Consider the following 16,804-nt stretch of genomic DNA (forward strand, 5'->3'; position numbering starts at 1 on the left):
ACAAATGACACGAGTAACTTCCAGTTACTTCCAAGATGAACGAGAGTCTTTCGTTTGGAGTGACAGAGAAGTGGAGTTACTTTTAAGTGTGACGTTAGAATATAAAAAAGGGAAAATACAAGAAAATATTGATGGTGGCCAAACAAATTGTAAACACAGGTCACACTCATGATGCTGGTGACGTTTCTGTTGCATAATGTGACGTTCTGAAGCCTAAATGTTCGTTTCCCTCCGTTTACAAGCAAACGTGAAGACGGAGGTTTTGCAAATCTCCACTTTGGCCAGAGTTTTCAGAAATGATCGTTTTTGGTGACTTTGAGCTCCGTTTTCGTGTAAACGAACGGCCAAAACGCAGGATAACACCACTGCTTTTTTTACGTGTAAACGGGGCCTGAATCAGCACGATCCTCGGTTAGCTACAGGACAGCAAGCGGAAGGCTGGTGGCCGTACCCAGACCGGATCGTACCTAGTCCTATGTTCAGTTGATGAAAAATGAAAGAAGAAAAATGCATTTCTGACATTGTTATTTGCTTAGTAAAGTAACAGAGTTAAGAAGTTTTCTTCCGGATAGGTTCAATGAGTCAGTGAAACGGGCCTCTCCCAAGCCTCTTCCAAGTGTGAACTCATCCCGCCCAGTAGGGGGCGGTACCTGCTCTCGGTTCACTCTGCGTGTCCGGTTCAACAGAAAACAGTTACGTTTTCATGCTTCAAAATAAAAACTATTTGTGTATAACGTGAATTTTTTTTTATTCGTTTGCGGGCACAAAACAACTGTAAACAAGTTACTTGGTACAAGACAAATCAAAGTAACCTCAATTCTTGCTGATCCCATACATTAACAGAAGTCTTTTAAAGAGTTTGAGCCAACGCATTTTACCAAATATTAGCACCTTCAATCCTGCATAAATAATGTTGAACAGTCTCATTTTCAGTTTTTTACACATGTAGGTGACGTGTAGCTTCGCTAAACAGCATTTCAGTAAGTGTGTTTTGTATCACTATGAAATAGTCATCCAAACAAGGATGAGTTTATGCATGAGGTTGGTGAGCTCAGTGGTTGCTGGGAAGGGGGGTCAAAGTTCAAATTTAAAAGTATAGTCTATGCTAAATTATGTATCGATTTGTTTTTATGAATATGTGTTTTATCCTCAAACCCTTTTTTGATGTTTTGCAAGCATATCGACATCAAACCGAATGAGGTCATCTCTTATCTCAAGCTCCACCCACTAAATTTTAACCAGACTTCTGTTCTCTCTTAACAAGCAAAGAAAAACAAAAAAAAAAGCCCTCTTGCTATGGAGACTGCACCCACACTCGCTCGGCAATCATCCTCTCTTCTCCCTCTTAACCCTCCTCTCATCTCCCCGAGGCCCGCAGATAGCCTCGCTCATTATTCACCTCATTTTGGCTGCAATCGATCGAGAGAATGCAGCGAAGAAAAGAAAGACAGATAGACGGTCAAGTTATTTACCATAGCGATACAGGAGAGATAAAGACAGAGGAGTTGAATAAAATATTTAACGTACACAGATGGTCATGTTTGATTGCTTTAACGTGAGTGAAATGCACAGAGAGACTGCGCTCTGCTGTGATTCGGCAGCAGAAAAACAGAGCAAGCAGAGAAAGTGATCACTGATCAGTAACACCTCATAGAAACATTTCTTTAAGCTGAACCAAGCATGACTGGTCCCAAAGCTGTGGTAAAAGCAAAACATGGAAATAACAGGTCACTGGTCCACTTAACCCATGACAAAATGAAAAAAAAAAATATATTAAGACCCATAATAACTTAAATAAAGGCAGATGAAACCTGATGCCTTAAAATATACAACATATAAGCAAAGCTACAAATGCTACAGTCCTTTTCTCTTCGCATGATGGCTTTCTAGTTTTAGAGGTTTCGAAAGGAAAATGTTCAACAAAATGACAACATTTATACATTACATCAACAAGTCTTCAGATGTGATTTGCAATGTCTCTCCAGTCCACATGCGATCAGTAACCTGGTGACACCACTTTGGCAGAAGAGCGTCAGCAGCCACCTTAGCTTCGGCAGAGTCCCAGCGTTCACTCTTATACTTCTTTACAAATTGCATTGATCAAGTACTCCAGGAGGAAAACACATTGTAGGGCAGAGTTTCCGGGTGTAGTGAGCGATCTCCCCTGAAGGGCCTCTGAGGTGGTGCTGTCTCCACCGGCCGACGAGCCGCGATCTCAGAGCCGCCAGAGTCCTATGGCTTCTTGCTAGAGCAGGACTTGCAGCACTGCTGTCCGTAGAACTTGTGGTTGCAGACGCCGTGTTGAGGAACCAGGTGGCACCAGGTGAAGTGGTCCACGCAGAGTTCGTCTGCAGAACAAGCAAGAGGATGGTTGAATATCCCATAACAGCGCTTCACCCCCACCCACCACCGTTTCCCTGTTAGCCAGGACATAAGTGACGGTTGTTTTTTCAACGTACAGTAATCCCTCGTTTTTTGCGGGGGTTACGTTCCAAAAAGAACCTGTGATAGGTAAAATCCGTGAAGTAGTAACCTTTTTTTGGGCATGACCATACTGCAATCGTCCAGAAAGGCCCAAAGCGCAATGTTGCTTGCATTTTGCTAACAAGCTAAAGTGCAATAGTCCCCCTGCGCAGCAGCGGGTGAACAGCATGACCCCGCTCTGATGTGGAAGAACAAAAATCCCCAAAAAATAAAACACACCTGAGAAAACTTGAAAAAATGAAGACGATATATTAGTATACAGAAAAGGTTTCCCTTTCCTTCTTCTTATTCTGCACACTTTCTTCGTCCGTTAATGCGGCCCGAACCGGAACGTGCACCCGTGCATGGCATACATCGTTGGATGCGTCTCCATCGTGCCTCGATGTGCATTACTTTTCTCAGTCAAAAGTGTTACCGTGGCAACGCTAGATGGTAAAAAATAGAAAAATGCGAAAATTGTGAAGCTTATTGCTCGGCGGAACTTTATCGTAGAGACATCATTCAAATTTTCAAACACTCGGCCCGATTGGCACTAAGTCGTACAACCTCATTGTGCCAATTATTACAGTTTTTGCTATATTAAAATTTCAATAAAAAAAAAAAATTCCATTTGATTTTGGACGCTTGTTGCTAGGCAACAGGTTATCGTAGAGACATTGTACAAATGTTCCCCGACTCGGCACGCTGTGGACTTCAACATATTCAAATTTCATGAAGCTGTGATTTAAGGAACTTTTATGTCAAAATCCATGCCAAATGGCCCCTCCCCCAAAGATTTATTAACAACCTTTAACGGTTTATTAACAACACTAAACTACTTCTTGGCCATTATTAATCACCCTAAACCACATAACCACGAAGCAGGGGGTGTGGTTTATTTACAACTCTAAACCACACCCCCTACGGGGAGCACAGGAATTAATGTAATACAACCATAAACACCTCAAACTGACATAGAACCACCCGAACACAAACACTACAGCCCCAAACCAAAGCAGCGAGAGAGGACGAATGGGCGGTAGGGCATGGCCATATTAAAATTTCCTGAAATTTTCTAGTTTCTACTGCAGCCGTGTTCCCCGGCAACACCGTACCTTTCGCCGTGGCTTGAGGAGTGACGTGGCCGCCGGGGCGCGGCGCCGGCGCCGGGGCGGCCGCGGGGCAGAAGTGCGTGTTGCAGGCCCTGGAGGTGACGGGCCTCTGGTGGGGCAGGCAGCCTGCTGCCGGACGACCCTGACGCAGACACTGGATGCTGCGAGTCTGAACGCCCCCTCCACAGGACACGGAGCACTGAGACGTCAGAGAAACACAAACAACAGGGTGAGCAGCAGGAGGGGCAGGTCTACGTGAGGCAGGGATACAAACAGGAGCGGGAGATGAAGCCCCGACGCACTGGGACTAACACCATTTGTCATAAAAGCTTGAGAGGAGAGGATGGAGGGAACTACGTAGAGACAAAGAACACATGAAGAATACAAACATCCGAGGCAGCATGTACTCGCCCTGCAGCTAGATGTCAGGAGTTATCTTCTCCGGTGGAAACACTCCGGCGTCTCAAGCTCGAGATCAAGCAGAATAAGACGCCGCGCTATAAGAGGTTGCCCCTAAGACTTTTTGCATAATGGATGATGTAACACATTCCCCGCTCAGCCCTCCCCCCAAAAAGGCTCTGGAAGAGAGCGGAGCTGGTGGATTACATGTGAGACCCTCCCCAGAACCGTGATTCTGCTGCTGGCTGAGGACGGAGCTACGCGGGGGAACTTCCACCTCCTGCAGAGAAGTGCTGGTGGCAGAAGTTCACTTATGGTTTCACGTCCGGGACTTTTATATTCATGTACTACTGAGGCCCCGTTTACACGTAGCAAAAACGGTGGTGTTTTCATGCGTTTTGGCCGTTCGTTTACACGAAAACGAAGCTCAAAGTCACCAAAAACGATCATTTCTGAAAACTCCGGCCAAAGTGGAGATTTGCAAAAACTCCATCATCACGTTTGCTTGTAAACGGAGGGAAACGGACATTTAGGCTTCAGAATGTCACATTTTGCGACTAGAAACGTCACTAGCGTCATGTGTGCGACCTGTGTTTACAATTTGTTTGGCCACTGTCAATAGTTTCTTGTATTTAAAGCAGCACAATGTAACTTTCAGCTTTTGTTGAGTTTGGCGGCTCCTTTGGACAAAAGCGGTAGTGCTTCACCAGTAGTGTGGAAGGGTTCCTACCATGCTCCTCAAAGTTACATAGTGCCAGTGAAGGCGATACAGACCCCTCAGACCATGACAGAGGTTCATTAAACCTGTTGGAAGTTAATGTACCATCACAATGACTCTGGAAATATTATATTAAGGTGGAAAAGTTACATTGTTCTGCTTTAACCTCTTTTATATTCTAAAGTCACACTTAAAAGTAACTCCACTTCTCTGTCACTCCAAATGAAAGACTCTCGTTCATCTTGGAAGTAACTGGAAGTTACTCGTGTCATTTGTTGATGTTTTTTTCCAGGATTCTGATTGGCTAGCATGACTTTATCTTCTCGTTACACTGCCCCCTGTAGGTTTGGCTGCTCATAGCACCTTAACAGCTATTTATGCGGGCTCGTGTAAATGATGGTATTTTTCAAAACGTAGAGGGGGAAATATCTGTTTTTGTAAATACCCGGCTATGAGTAAACGTGGCCTCAGACAGAGCAGATGAGCTGCCAGCTTCCTGATACCAGTTCAGCTCGTGTTGAACCCATATTTAACCTTCTTCAGACTTTTCTGTTGATGTCACTGGTATAACTCTGACTTGGATCCACTTTCCTATATAGACGTGGAAAAGAAAACCCAATGTGTCGTCGGAAAAGAAAAAGATGGGGAGAAATGCGGAAAAATAAATATGTTTTAAACTCAAATTACAGTCTTCTGTATCTGGAATGAATGTATTCTTGAGTCTATAAGGTAACAATAATATAATAATATAAGATAACCTTGTTTGAATTGTAAAATGGGTTTGGCTAAATACAATCTTTGACTAAAACGAGACTAAAATGTTCCTGGACAATTCTGACTAAAATGAGACTAAAATGCTCAGACTTTTAGTCGACTGAAACTTGACACGACTAAAAGGAGAATCAACGTGACTAAAACTAATAAAAACTAAAATGATAGCTGGACCCAAAGTCTAGACTAAAACTAAAATGGAAACAGGCTGACAACAACAACACTACATCCATCCATCCATCCATCCATCCATCCATCCATCCATCCATCCATCCATCCTTTCGTCCATCTATCATCCATCCATCCATCCTTTCTTCCATTTATCATCCATCCATCCATCCATCCTTTCGTCCATCATCATCCATCCATCCATCCATCCATCCATCCATCCATCCACCCTTTCTTCCATCCATCCATCCATCCATCCATCCATCCATCCATCCTTTCTTCCATCCATCCATCCATCCATCCATCCATCCATCCATCCATCCATCCTCTCTTCCATCCATCCATCCATCCATCCATCCATCCATCCATCCATCCATCTGGAGACTAAAATATAATCAGTTTTCGTCGACTAAAACGAGACTAAAATGACAATTCTGACTAAAATAAGACTAAAATGCTCAGACTTTTAGTTGACTGAAACTTGACGCGACTAAAAGGAGAATGAACGTGACTAAAACTAATAAAAACTAAAATGATACAAAGTCCCAAAGACTAGACTGAAACTTTAAACAGGCTGACAGAAACAACACTACATCATAATCATGGGAATGGCTTCACTTGCAGGATGATTTTCAGCTAAAGTTCTCGGTCCAGGCGGTCGGGGGGGAAACGTACCTGCTGCCAGGGAGAGGGGTACCAGCCCGACACCACAGTGCTGGGGGGGGGTCTGCCCGGGACCAGGCGGGGGGGCTCTGGGCACGGACCCCTGCTGCAGACCTGCTGTAGATCCACCAGAGGTTTGTTCATGTTCCTGCACCTCCGAGTGGGGAACTCCACGTACCTGTGGGGGGGACAGGCATCAGCTCAGTGATCACTGCAGAGCTCCCCGAGGGGAAACACAGAGCTATTATTGAGTGGATGGGACTCAGCTCTCTGTGCAGATCTATTAAACCTAAAGGGATGTGTGGGTGTTGCAGGCTCGTACCCCCCCTGTGAGTCTCTCTCCCCGCAGTGAAGCTCCCTCCTCTGGACGCCGGAGCCACACGACCTGGAGCACTGAAACAACAGCAGACAACAGCAACAAGCTTAGGAAATGAAGTCTGAGTAGCTGATGTCGAGGTTTGAGTCGTAGCACCACAAACCTCCGGAGCAGAGTAGCGGACAGGCGACATGCCTGTTGGGAAAGTGTTCAGACCTTATATACTGTATATACCGTATTTTCTGGACTATAAGCCGCTACTTTTTTCATAGGTTTTCAACCATGCGGCTTATACAAAGGTGCGGCTAATCTATGGATTTTTCTTCCACTGCTCGGGGCGCTCTAACCGCAATTAGAATAAAAATTAAGACAAATAAATGCAAAGAAGAATATGCTACTTCTTCTTTAGCAGATAGAAGTAGGTAGAAGCAGATTTCAAACAGATAAATAGATAAATAAATACTGGTTATTTTCTCTTGGTTCTGTCCCGTTTTAATCAGCAAAGTTGCTGCCGTGTTAAAAGACACCGTTAGTAAAGGATCTATTTAGGTACAAACATGTACATCATTTACAGTTCAAAATCCTTCTGTACATGTAGTAAATATCTAATCTAACAACATAAATATCTGCGGCTTGCATATCTTTTTTTTTTTTTTTAAATAGACGGATGCGGCTTATATACAGGTGCGGCTTGTATATCTTTTTTTATTATTTTTTAAAAAATAGGGCGGATGCGGCTTATATACAGGTGCGGCTTATAGTCCAGAAAATACTGTATATGAGAGAAAAGTGAAGGAGTCCTATATGTTCTTATTACCAAACAGTACAATTTCCACCTAAACTAAAGGTATGATTACAGTGCTATATTTCACTATTTTCTTAGGTAAATCATTTTCTGACTGTTTGATGATGGTGGACAGACACCTGTTTCAAACCTCAGCCAGTTTGATGCAGAAAAGAGTGAGCATTCCCAAGTTATGGGCTTTTTTTCTCACTTTTCCCCTATTCGAACTGGCCCAATTTGGGCCCCTTTTCAGGGTTTGGAGTAGTTCTAAAGAAGAGCCAAAAAAAACAAATTTCCCCCCAAAATCAAAGACCACAACATCCAATTTCACTAATAGGAGACCCTAAAGATAACATTGTTGTGGTTGGTTCTACCTCGGGTAGGGGAATCTCGAAAACAAAATCCTCTTTTGAGGACTTGTTCCTAGACTCTTATGGATGGTAAGGACGTTTGTGTCTGGTTGTTTACGGAGACCCGAACACTCCTCCCATAACCAGAGACATTCAGTATGAAGTACATTCAGTATGTAACTACAACATTGATGACAACAAAGTACGTGCAGCAGGTTAAACTGTGATAATGTCTGCAGCTGAAACTATTGATGAGTATTAAAGGAGCTGTATGTAAGAGCAATAATAAAACGAATCATAAAATGACCCCGATATGTCAACAGACATTTAAAAATCATGTTCATTTCAAATACTTATGTGGCTGACAACAGCACTCAAGCCAGGATATTCCAGTTTAAGAAGAGGAGTTGCAGCCCTCAACTGATGTATATGTTGTCATTTTTTGTTTTGGCCTGAAGCTCCACCCTCCACCTATCTCCCAATCACCAAGTCAGTATTGTTTCTGAAGCTCCACCCTCCACCTATCTCCCAATCACCAAGTCAGTATTGTTTCTGAAGCTCCACCCTCCACCTATCTCCCAATCACCAAGTCAGTATTGTTTCTGAAGCTCCACCCTCCACCTATCTCCCAATCACCAAGTCAGTATTGTTTCTGAAGCTCCACCCTCCACCTATCTCCCAATCACCAAGTCAGTATTGTTTCGGCATCCGGGTTGCCAGCTCGGCTCTAATTATCGCAGCCATGGCAGCCTACGTTCCTGCTGCATTCTGCAGCCTACCTGGCAACCTCTGGTCGGGGGGAGGAGGGGGAGGGTACACGCCGCTCAACAATATTTTGAAAGTGACTGCAGTACCAGTTTTGGACATTTCTTACAGACGGCTCCTTTAAAACTTGAAAAGGAAATGTTTCAGATTGTCCTCAGCTGCAGCCCTGACCATGTAGATAGATAGATAGATAGATAGATAGATAGATAGATAGATAGATAGATAGATAGATAGATAGATAGATAGATAGATAGATAGATAGATAGATAGATAGATAGATAGATAGATAGATAGATAGATAGATAGATAGATAGATAGATAGATCGGCAAATAAATGAATAGATATGCAGAAAGATAGACAGACAGACGGATGGACGGACGGACAGACAGATAGTTACAAAGATAGATACAAAGATAGATACATAGATTTAGGACACCTGTTGACACCTTTGCACATTTTGAACACTTTCCTACGGAGCGGTCACGAGACTATTCAGTCTATTCAGACATGCATGTGTTTGGACAGTTTAGCTGCACATTAGCCCCCCAGCTGACATTGAAGACCCCCCCCCCAACCCACATGCTTTGCGATTTAAAGGATCCTCTTTTAACAGCTGAATACCTGAACAACTGAATAGAGAGGGTCTGGCTGGTCTCATAACGCTGCTTTGTACCTCTAGACGTCCACATGTGTCATTGACAGCACCGGCTGGCACATCACACCCTTCCTGATAATGCACTGCCCCCCGGTGGTGAGACGATGTACTGCTACAGAGAGTGGCTTTTAACCCACAAGTGAGAGCTTTTTTTTCCTCTTCATGACTCTGTCAGAGGAAACTAAACGCTGTCTGGGAATTCTGTGAGTTTGTGAGAGGACTACGTGATGTCAAGAGGACTGGACACTTCAGGATTGCTTCTTAATGAAGCATGTTTGCAAGTGTTGCATGTCCAGAGTTGCCTTTTCACTGCGTTCAGCTCAACTCAGTTACTTGCAGCTGTTTTCCCGTCACTATACCGAAGTTGAGCAGTACACTTGGCATCACAAGTGATCTCGGTCTGTCAAATCACATCATGGTCACGATGGAGGTCTTTTAAGGGAGCCGTGCACCAAACCGTAGAAGACCTTATAGAAACCAGACCGTGAAGCAACCGTTTACACATCATCACAAAATGGACACATCAAACATTGAGAGAAAGAAAAGCACTTCCACTGTGGATACAGGATTTGCTAAAAAGCAAAGCCATTAGCGAGCCTCATCCTCCGACCTCTGGGTTTGATATCTGCAGAGGAGGTTTCACTCTGCAGCAGGGCCTGAACCCAAACACACCTCTGAACTCTGGAGAATTACTCGCAGAGGAAAAATGAGCAGGAAGTGCTGACTGTTCTGTTCCTCCGTTTTCTTCGGCCGACCTGCGCACCCCGGAGGATTTGTGAGCGAACCGGAGCGACCGGAGGACCGGAGAGCAGAGCTGATATCTCACCGTGCCCTGGCTGACTTTGTCACCCGTTGAGATGATGGTCTGGAAAAAACCTGCTGCGTTTGTTTAATACAGCCGTTTCTGTCCTTCAGCAACCAAACATAAAAACTAGTGCTGTCAGGCAATTAAAAAAATTAATCTAATTAATTTCAGGATTTATAATTAATTAATCTAATTCATCGCATTTTTATCTCATATATCTGCTATGGTCCCCAAAAAAAGAATTTGAATTCTAGGACATTACAAAATTGCAGTGCATGACTAATCAATTGAATACGCTAAGAAGAGAAGATTTGAAATCCACATTTTTATTGGTGAAGTGTGTTTCATAAATGAAATTCAAAAAAAAAAAATATCTTCCTGTTCAGTTCGTACATCTGTGCACGTTGGCCTGTGGGGTGGTTTTAATAAAACAGAAAAAAACAGAAACTCACTTTGCCATTGAGTTTGTCAGTTTTTCTGTCGTGGCTTTGCTCATTCGTTTCCCAGATTCTGCAAGCGTGGGTTGGCGAAGTGAGCTCACGCTAGCACTAGTACCTGTAACGTTACATGTTACAGGTTACAGGTTACAGGTCTTGCATTATTTGCAAGACCTGATAGTGCCTTATGTTCCTGTCAGAGCTCTCCGTTCTCAGAGTGCAGGTTTACTCGTAGTTCCTAGAGTATCTAAATGTAGATTTGGAGGGCGGGCGTTCTGCTATCAGGCACCATTACTATGGAATCAACTTCCAATCTGGGTTAAGGAGGCTGACACCACCTCCACCTTTAAAACTAAACTTAAAACCTTTCTGTTTAGTAAAGCCTATAGTTAGTGTTTAGTAAACCTCTAGCTGGTGTTGGTAAATCTCTAGGTAGTGTAAACTCTAGTGTGCCAGAGTCGTTCCTGTAGTTTCTTGTGCTGGCCCCCCCTTCTCCTCCCTTTTCTCTCTTTTGTCCATGTTGCAGCATCCTTTGCCGGACACCGGAACCTGCAGCGTGGGAGTGAGGGGGGCAGGGTAACGGCCCGGGCAGGCGAGGGAGAAGGTTCGTCTCCAGAGTCCTCCAGACTCCTCTCCCTGGCCCTACCCCTTCTCAACCTTTCCCCAACCCTGCACCCCAACCTGGGGCTTGATGATTGGGCCGGAGCTTCGGGAGCTGCATTCTGGCCTGCGGTCCCCACCCCTGGTCATCCCGTTGCTGCTTCCACCTGCCTGCTGTGCTGTTGATGTCCCCGACCCCCAGTCTGGCCTTCGGCAGGAGGGTCCCCCCTTATGAGCCTGGTCCTGCTCAAGGTTTCTTCCCTCCTAAAGGGGAGTTTTTCCTTGCCACTGTTTGGCTTAAGGTTTTTCTCCCACTAGGGGAGTTTTTACCTGCCATTGTTTATGTAATGTTCTGCTCGGGGGTCATGTTCTGGGTATGGGTCTCTGGAAAGCGTCTAGAGACGCTATATAAATAAAATTGAATTGAATTGAACGTTTACAGTGGAATTTGTCCGGACATGTTTAGCGTTTAAATGATAATTCAGGCTGGAGCAGCTCCGCTGATAGGAACATTCTTTTTTACAAAATGTACAAATCACTGCGTTTTTGTCGATAGTCCCGTCTTCTTTCTTTTTATACATAAACTTGCCGTTAAAAGGCCCTAGCAAAGATTTGCTGAGTCGCTCCCCTGAGTCGTCCAGGTCTGTCACCTGCTTTGTTAGTTTGACTAGCAGCAAGAGGGAAGTAGTGGCCTACGGGTCCCTCAATGGGCCAAATTTAAAATGCTTGCGCATTTTGCCACTCATAATTAATTGCATAAATTTTTCATAACGCGTTAATTAGCAGTGTAATTAATTAATCTAATTAACACACTAAACTGACAGCCCTAATAAAAACAAATTATTATCAGTTCATTTCAAATTTGATATCTTCATCAAATTAGATATTAATGAGGCGGTCGAACCCAGTGCAGGTATACGGAGCTACCCCACTTATTGGGTAGAAATTAGCAGAAATTATGTGACAACGTGCAAATACCACCGGCCCATTTTTGAGTAAACTGCTTATAAAACAGGTCTCTATCCTTTGTTGTTTATGGGCTCTTTTAAAAAATGGTGCAACCCTCCTCCAGGGAGCACAGACCACTGAGTCGACACCGTTTCATTGTTTCAGGCCTGAACTTTGACCGAGGCGTCCTAACACCTCGGCTCTTTTTCTTTTCAAGCCATCGTGTTGCAGATGTGCAGCCGGGTTTGGATCATCCATCTCAGCCAGGAGTTTCCTGGTGGACTGATGACCTCGCAGGGAAATCAAAAACTATTTGGGTTACAGAGGAATTCACTACGGTTCTCCAAAATAAGTCCAATCATCATTCCTCAACACCGTTCTTACCAGTTGGACATCCAGAGGACAGAAGAGGACAAAAGTATCACGGTTTGGTCAGTTCCTGTTTTATTTTGAGTTCCGTGTCTGTGTTTCAGTTCTGTCTGGACTTCCCTTGTTCCCATCTGCCCCGATTGTCTATATTGTTATTAACTGTTTTGAAATAATGATTATTTGTACAATTGTGTAATTTTATGTTTTTTTTATGTATTTGTGTCATTTTTTATGTATTTTTTTTTTATTTTTTAAGAATGAAAATATTTTAGTTGTTTTCATGGTGCTGACAGAGGTTTCAGAAGTCCATGGATCATATAAGACGCGTCCAGGATCATGGGGTTAAGAGTAAAACCATCCAAAGAATAACGAGAGCTTCCCCTCAGAGAGGTTCGGCTGACGTCTCTAACTGCCAGGTTCCCATCCTGATTCATGGAGCCGCTGGTACGTAAGTGCCGTGGTCACGGTTAGAAAGTCCAAGGAAACCACCGAGACGCAGAATAAGTTCCACTCAGGCTCCCGGGAGATGCGGTCGGAGCTCGGCTGGACGTGGCATCAAAGATCTTCCAGACTCTCCTGCCTCATCAGAGGAATCTCAGTCAACCCGGTGGTGGTGCAGGTTCACGCAGCAACCCACTCTCTTTCCAGTCAGCTCTCCCTCCCCCTCGATGGGCATCGTTTAGCGGTGTCTAAAAGCTTTGAGTTTACAACATATTTACTTTTCCGCATTTCTCCCCATCTTTTTCTTTCCGATGACACATTAGGTTTTCTTTTCACGTCTATGTAGGAAAGTGGATCCAAAGATGGTTGTGGCAGGGTGGAGGATTGGGCGTGGTCTGCGGGGGAGCAGCGCACAGGTGGCGCGGGCCTGGTCCAGCTGATTGGGCACATCTGTGCCCAATCAATCTCTCCACCCTGCCTGTGTATTTAAAGAGCGGCTGCACACCAGCAAAGGGCTCACAGGGATGACACAGAGCTGCAGAGTGTGCTGGTACACATCTGTGTCTGGGTGCAAATAAAGATCACAAATTTCTCCACGAAACCCTGTGTCCTCTTGCTTATCGGTTGACTCAGGGTAGCACGAGCTACAATGACCCCCCAGAGCAGACCCCCCCCGGCCATCGGCCCCTTTCTCTGTTTAACTTTGTTTTTAATTGACGTGAACCTAGAGCTCTGCGTTAACGGCATCAGCCTCTAACTCTGCAGCTGCATCTTCTGGATCTGATTCCTGCTGCAGCGACTGGGATTGAGGACTAACGTCACCCAGCAGAACTAAACCAGAGGAAACTACTGAAAACATGGACATTAAACCAGAGAAACTACTGAAAACATGGACATTAAACCAGAGAAACTACTGCAAACATGGACATTAAACCAGAGAAACTACTGAAAACATGGACATTAAACCAGAGGAAACTACTGAAAACATGGACATTAAACCAGAGAAACTACTGAAAACATGGACATTAAACCAGAGAAACTACTGAAAACATGGACATTAAAGATCTTTGTTAGAACATTTCGTCTCGTTTTGGTCAACGAAAATGAAGACACATTTTAGCAGAGTTTTTATTTTGTAATATACATTTTAGTCTCATTTTATTCGTCGACGATATTGCATTTTATATTTAATTATCGTCACATGACCAGCATTTTCGTTGTGTCTTGTCTCGTTAAAGGTTCGTTGACGACAATATTTAGTCAGAATTTTCATTGATGAAAGCAACTTTAGTCTGTGAAGCGTGTCGGGTTAATCTGTAACACCTCGCACATCTTTTGTGAAGTATTCACAGATCTGTGTTGCTCTCAGCTCAGTTTGACTCTTTGCCAGTTTTATTTCCAGCAAGGCCGTGATGACGGCACCAGCTGAAGTGCGTTGCTGTGCATGATGGCATATCGGTTCTGCTGGCTGTGAAACTGTTAAATGTTTCTGAAAAGTGTAAAAGCCTTCTCACCTCTCCCCAGGGCGCCAGGATCCACTGCAGCCTCTCGTTCCGGGGGCAGCGCCGCAGGACGCAGGTCTCCTGGTTCTTGGGCCGGTGCTGCTGCCTGCACATGCTGTCGGGCACCACGGCCGCCTTCACCCCCGGGTCGGTGCTGCGGCAGAACACGCTGCGCTTCCGGAGGCCTCGGCCGCACGACTTGGAGCACTGAGGGGGGAGAGGGAGCAGAGACAGCCAATCAATGAGACGCTTCGCTCTGACAAGACCATAGAGGTCATTATGGACCCCAAACAGAACCAGCCTACACACACCCCTCTCCTCATAGGTGGAGCTGCTGTGGAGATCGCCCAGAGTACAAAGTTTCTGGGGGTTCACATTTCCAGTGACTTGTCCTGGTCCACACATACAGCCTCACTGTCAAAGAGAGCCAACCAGAGGTTGCACTTCCTACATGGGCTGAGGAGAGCTCACCTAGCACCGCCCATCCTCACCACCTTGTATAGGGGAACGATCGAGAGCAAACTGACCAACTGCATCTCCATCTTGTCAGGGTTTCACCCTTCCTGTTTTTATTTTGAAGCCCGTGTCCTTGTGTTTCAGTTCTGGTTTGACCTTCCTGGTTCCCATCTGCCCTGATCGTCTGCACCTGTGTCTCGTTGTGTATATTTAGTCTTGTCTTTCCCTTGCTCCCTGCTGGTCCGTATTGTTTCCTCCCTCTGTGTTTTTCCCGAGCCCAGTTTGGTAGTTTTGATCCCTGCGTAAATCTCTACGTTTTTTGTATCCTGCTAAGCAGCGCCTTTTTGTTTCTTTCAAATAAATCCTGCTTTTTTGAGAACTCCTGCCTCCGGCCTCCTGCTCTCTCCTGCATCTGGGTCCGAACAAAGAACTTATCATAACACATCTGGCATGAAAGCTGTACGGCAGCCGATGGAAAAGCCCTGCAGAGAGTGGTGGCTGCTGCAGACAAAGTCACCGGCACTTCCCTCACATCCATCGAGGACATCGCACACAGTCATTGTCTATCAAGGGCGAACAAAATCCTGGCGGATCCCACCCATCTTGACCGTGGAAAGTTCCCTCTCCTGCCCTCAGGCAGAAGGTTTCTGAGCGACAGGTGCAGAACAGACAGGCTCCATGACAGTTTTCTCCCCCACTCCATATGACTTTTAAATAAACAGACCGGTTTCCTGTCTACCCTCGACAATGACTGTCTACAGTTCTGCACCAAGCACTTTGAACTCTGTATATCCTTATGCACTTTTGAGCTTGCAGCATTTTAGTTTTTAGCCTAGTGTCCTTATCTTTTAGTCTTTAGAGTTTTTAGTGTTTCAATTGCTTTTATTGCTTGCTTTGAGCCATTGGCAACGAAATTTGGTTCCACTTGTACTTGGACTTTTGGTATGACAATAAAGTGAACCTTGAACCTTGAACTTGAACCTTGACGTTCCTCTGATTGTCGTAACCTTCAGCTTCCATCACGTCGGGCCGCCGTGACGGAGCTTTGATTGCCGATCATTAAACACAACAAACCGATAGCCGGGAGAACGAGGCCTCATCGTCCTCCGCGTGAACCGCCAAGAAGAGCAGAACAAAGTCGCCCGCCCCGCCGGGACTGATGACCTCGGGACCATTATTGAACGTTCATTCATGAAACAAAAGGCACACAAGCGCATCTACATGCACACGCACACACGTCCCCTGTTGTCGCCGTCGGCTCCGACTGATCTGGTCTCGGAGGCCGAGCTCGTCTCTGCATGACCGCCGGCTGAACCGGGCTGGTGGTACAGAACAGGGAACGCTCAGAACCTGCGTGACCTACAGGCTGATGAATGACAGCCGAGCGTCCGCTCTGCAGCATCATCCCCACAACTCTGATCACATCTACCACTCATTGATTGTTCCCTATTTATCTTACTGTGTGGAATTGTGGGGATCCACCTTTAAAACCACCTTAAATTCAATAATAGAAATGCAAAAACGAGCCATACGTATCATCAATAAGGCTGATTACTACGCTCACACAGAGCCACTTTTTCTAAATTCTCATATTATGAAATTTTATGATTTGTTTTATTATAAAATCATGCAAATTATGTTCAGAGATAAATCTAAAATGCTCCCTGACTCAATACAGAGGTGCTTCTCAATTCAGGAGACTCCGTATAATCTTAGAGGTATCTGCAATTTTACTGTACAAAAAGATAAAAAAGGTATGAAAAGGAGATGTGTCTCCATTATTGAGTTAAATTCTGAAATGATGCCGACATAAATTTAAAAACTGGAAAATGGTTAGTAAAGCTATTTTTGAAGCTTATAAGTGCGATTGACCATCTGTTAATGTTTCTTTGCTTTTCTGTTGTTTCTTTCCTTTTCTATTGTCTCTTTTCTTTTCTGGAGGTCGGTAACCAAAAAAGAAAGTTGGTAATAAAGGATAGGCTTTTATAAGCTTCTGCTTCTCAGTCATTGTTCAACACATGATTACTGGTTTTGTGTGAAATGTCAATGCTTCGCACAATGTTTTTGGTGTTGTTTTTGTG

General features: G+C 44.6%; 1 protein-coding gene across 2 annotated transcripts in view; it reads right to left on the bottom strand.

Annotated features, from left to right (window-relative positions):
• Positions 1 to 923: 923 nt before the first annotated feature.
• adamts18 (ADAM metallopeptidase with thrombospondin type 1 motif, 18) overlaps positions 924 to 16,804 on the bottom strand; it is a 138,242-nt gene continuing 122,361 nt past the window's right edge. Inside the window, exons 20-24 of one of the 2 annotated variants that reach the window (XM_061746732.1) lie at positions 14,280 to 14,474; positions 6,617 to 6,687; positions 6,307 to 6,472; positions 3,579 to 3,774; positions 924 to 2,348 (exon numbers count right to left, since the gene is read on the bottom strand). In XM_061746732.1, the coding sequence (XP_061602716.1) occupies positions 2,233 to 2,348; positions 3,579 to 3,774; positions 6,307 to 6,472; positions 6,617 to 6,687; positions 14,280 to 14,474 (744 nt within the window). In that variant the 3' untranslated portion in view covers positions 924 to 2,232. The remainder of the gene's footprint in view (positions 2,349 to 3,578; positions 3,775 to 6,306; positions 6,473 to 6,616; positions 6,688 to 14,279; positions 14,475 to 16,804) is intronic. The other variant, XM_061746740.1, reaches the window with a different exon arrangement.

Source organism: Cololabis saira, chromosome 2, assembly GCF_033807715.1.
Source record: "Cololabis saira isolate AMF1-May2022 chromosome 2, fColSai1.1, whole genome shotgun sequence".
Classification (NCBI taxonomy): domain Eukaryota; kingdom Metazoa; phylum Chordata; class Actinopteri; order Beloniformes; family Belonidae; genus Cololabis; species Cololabis saira.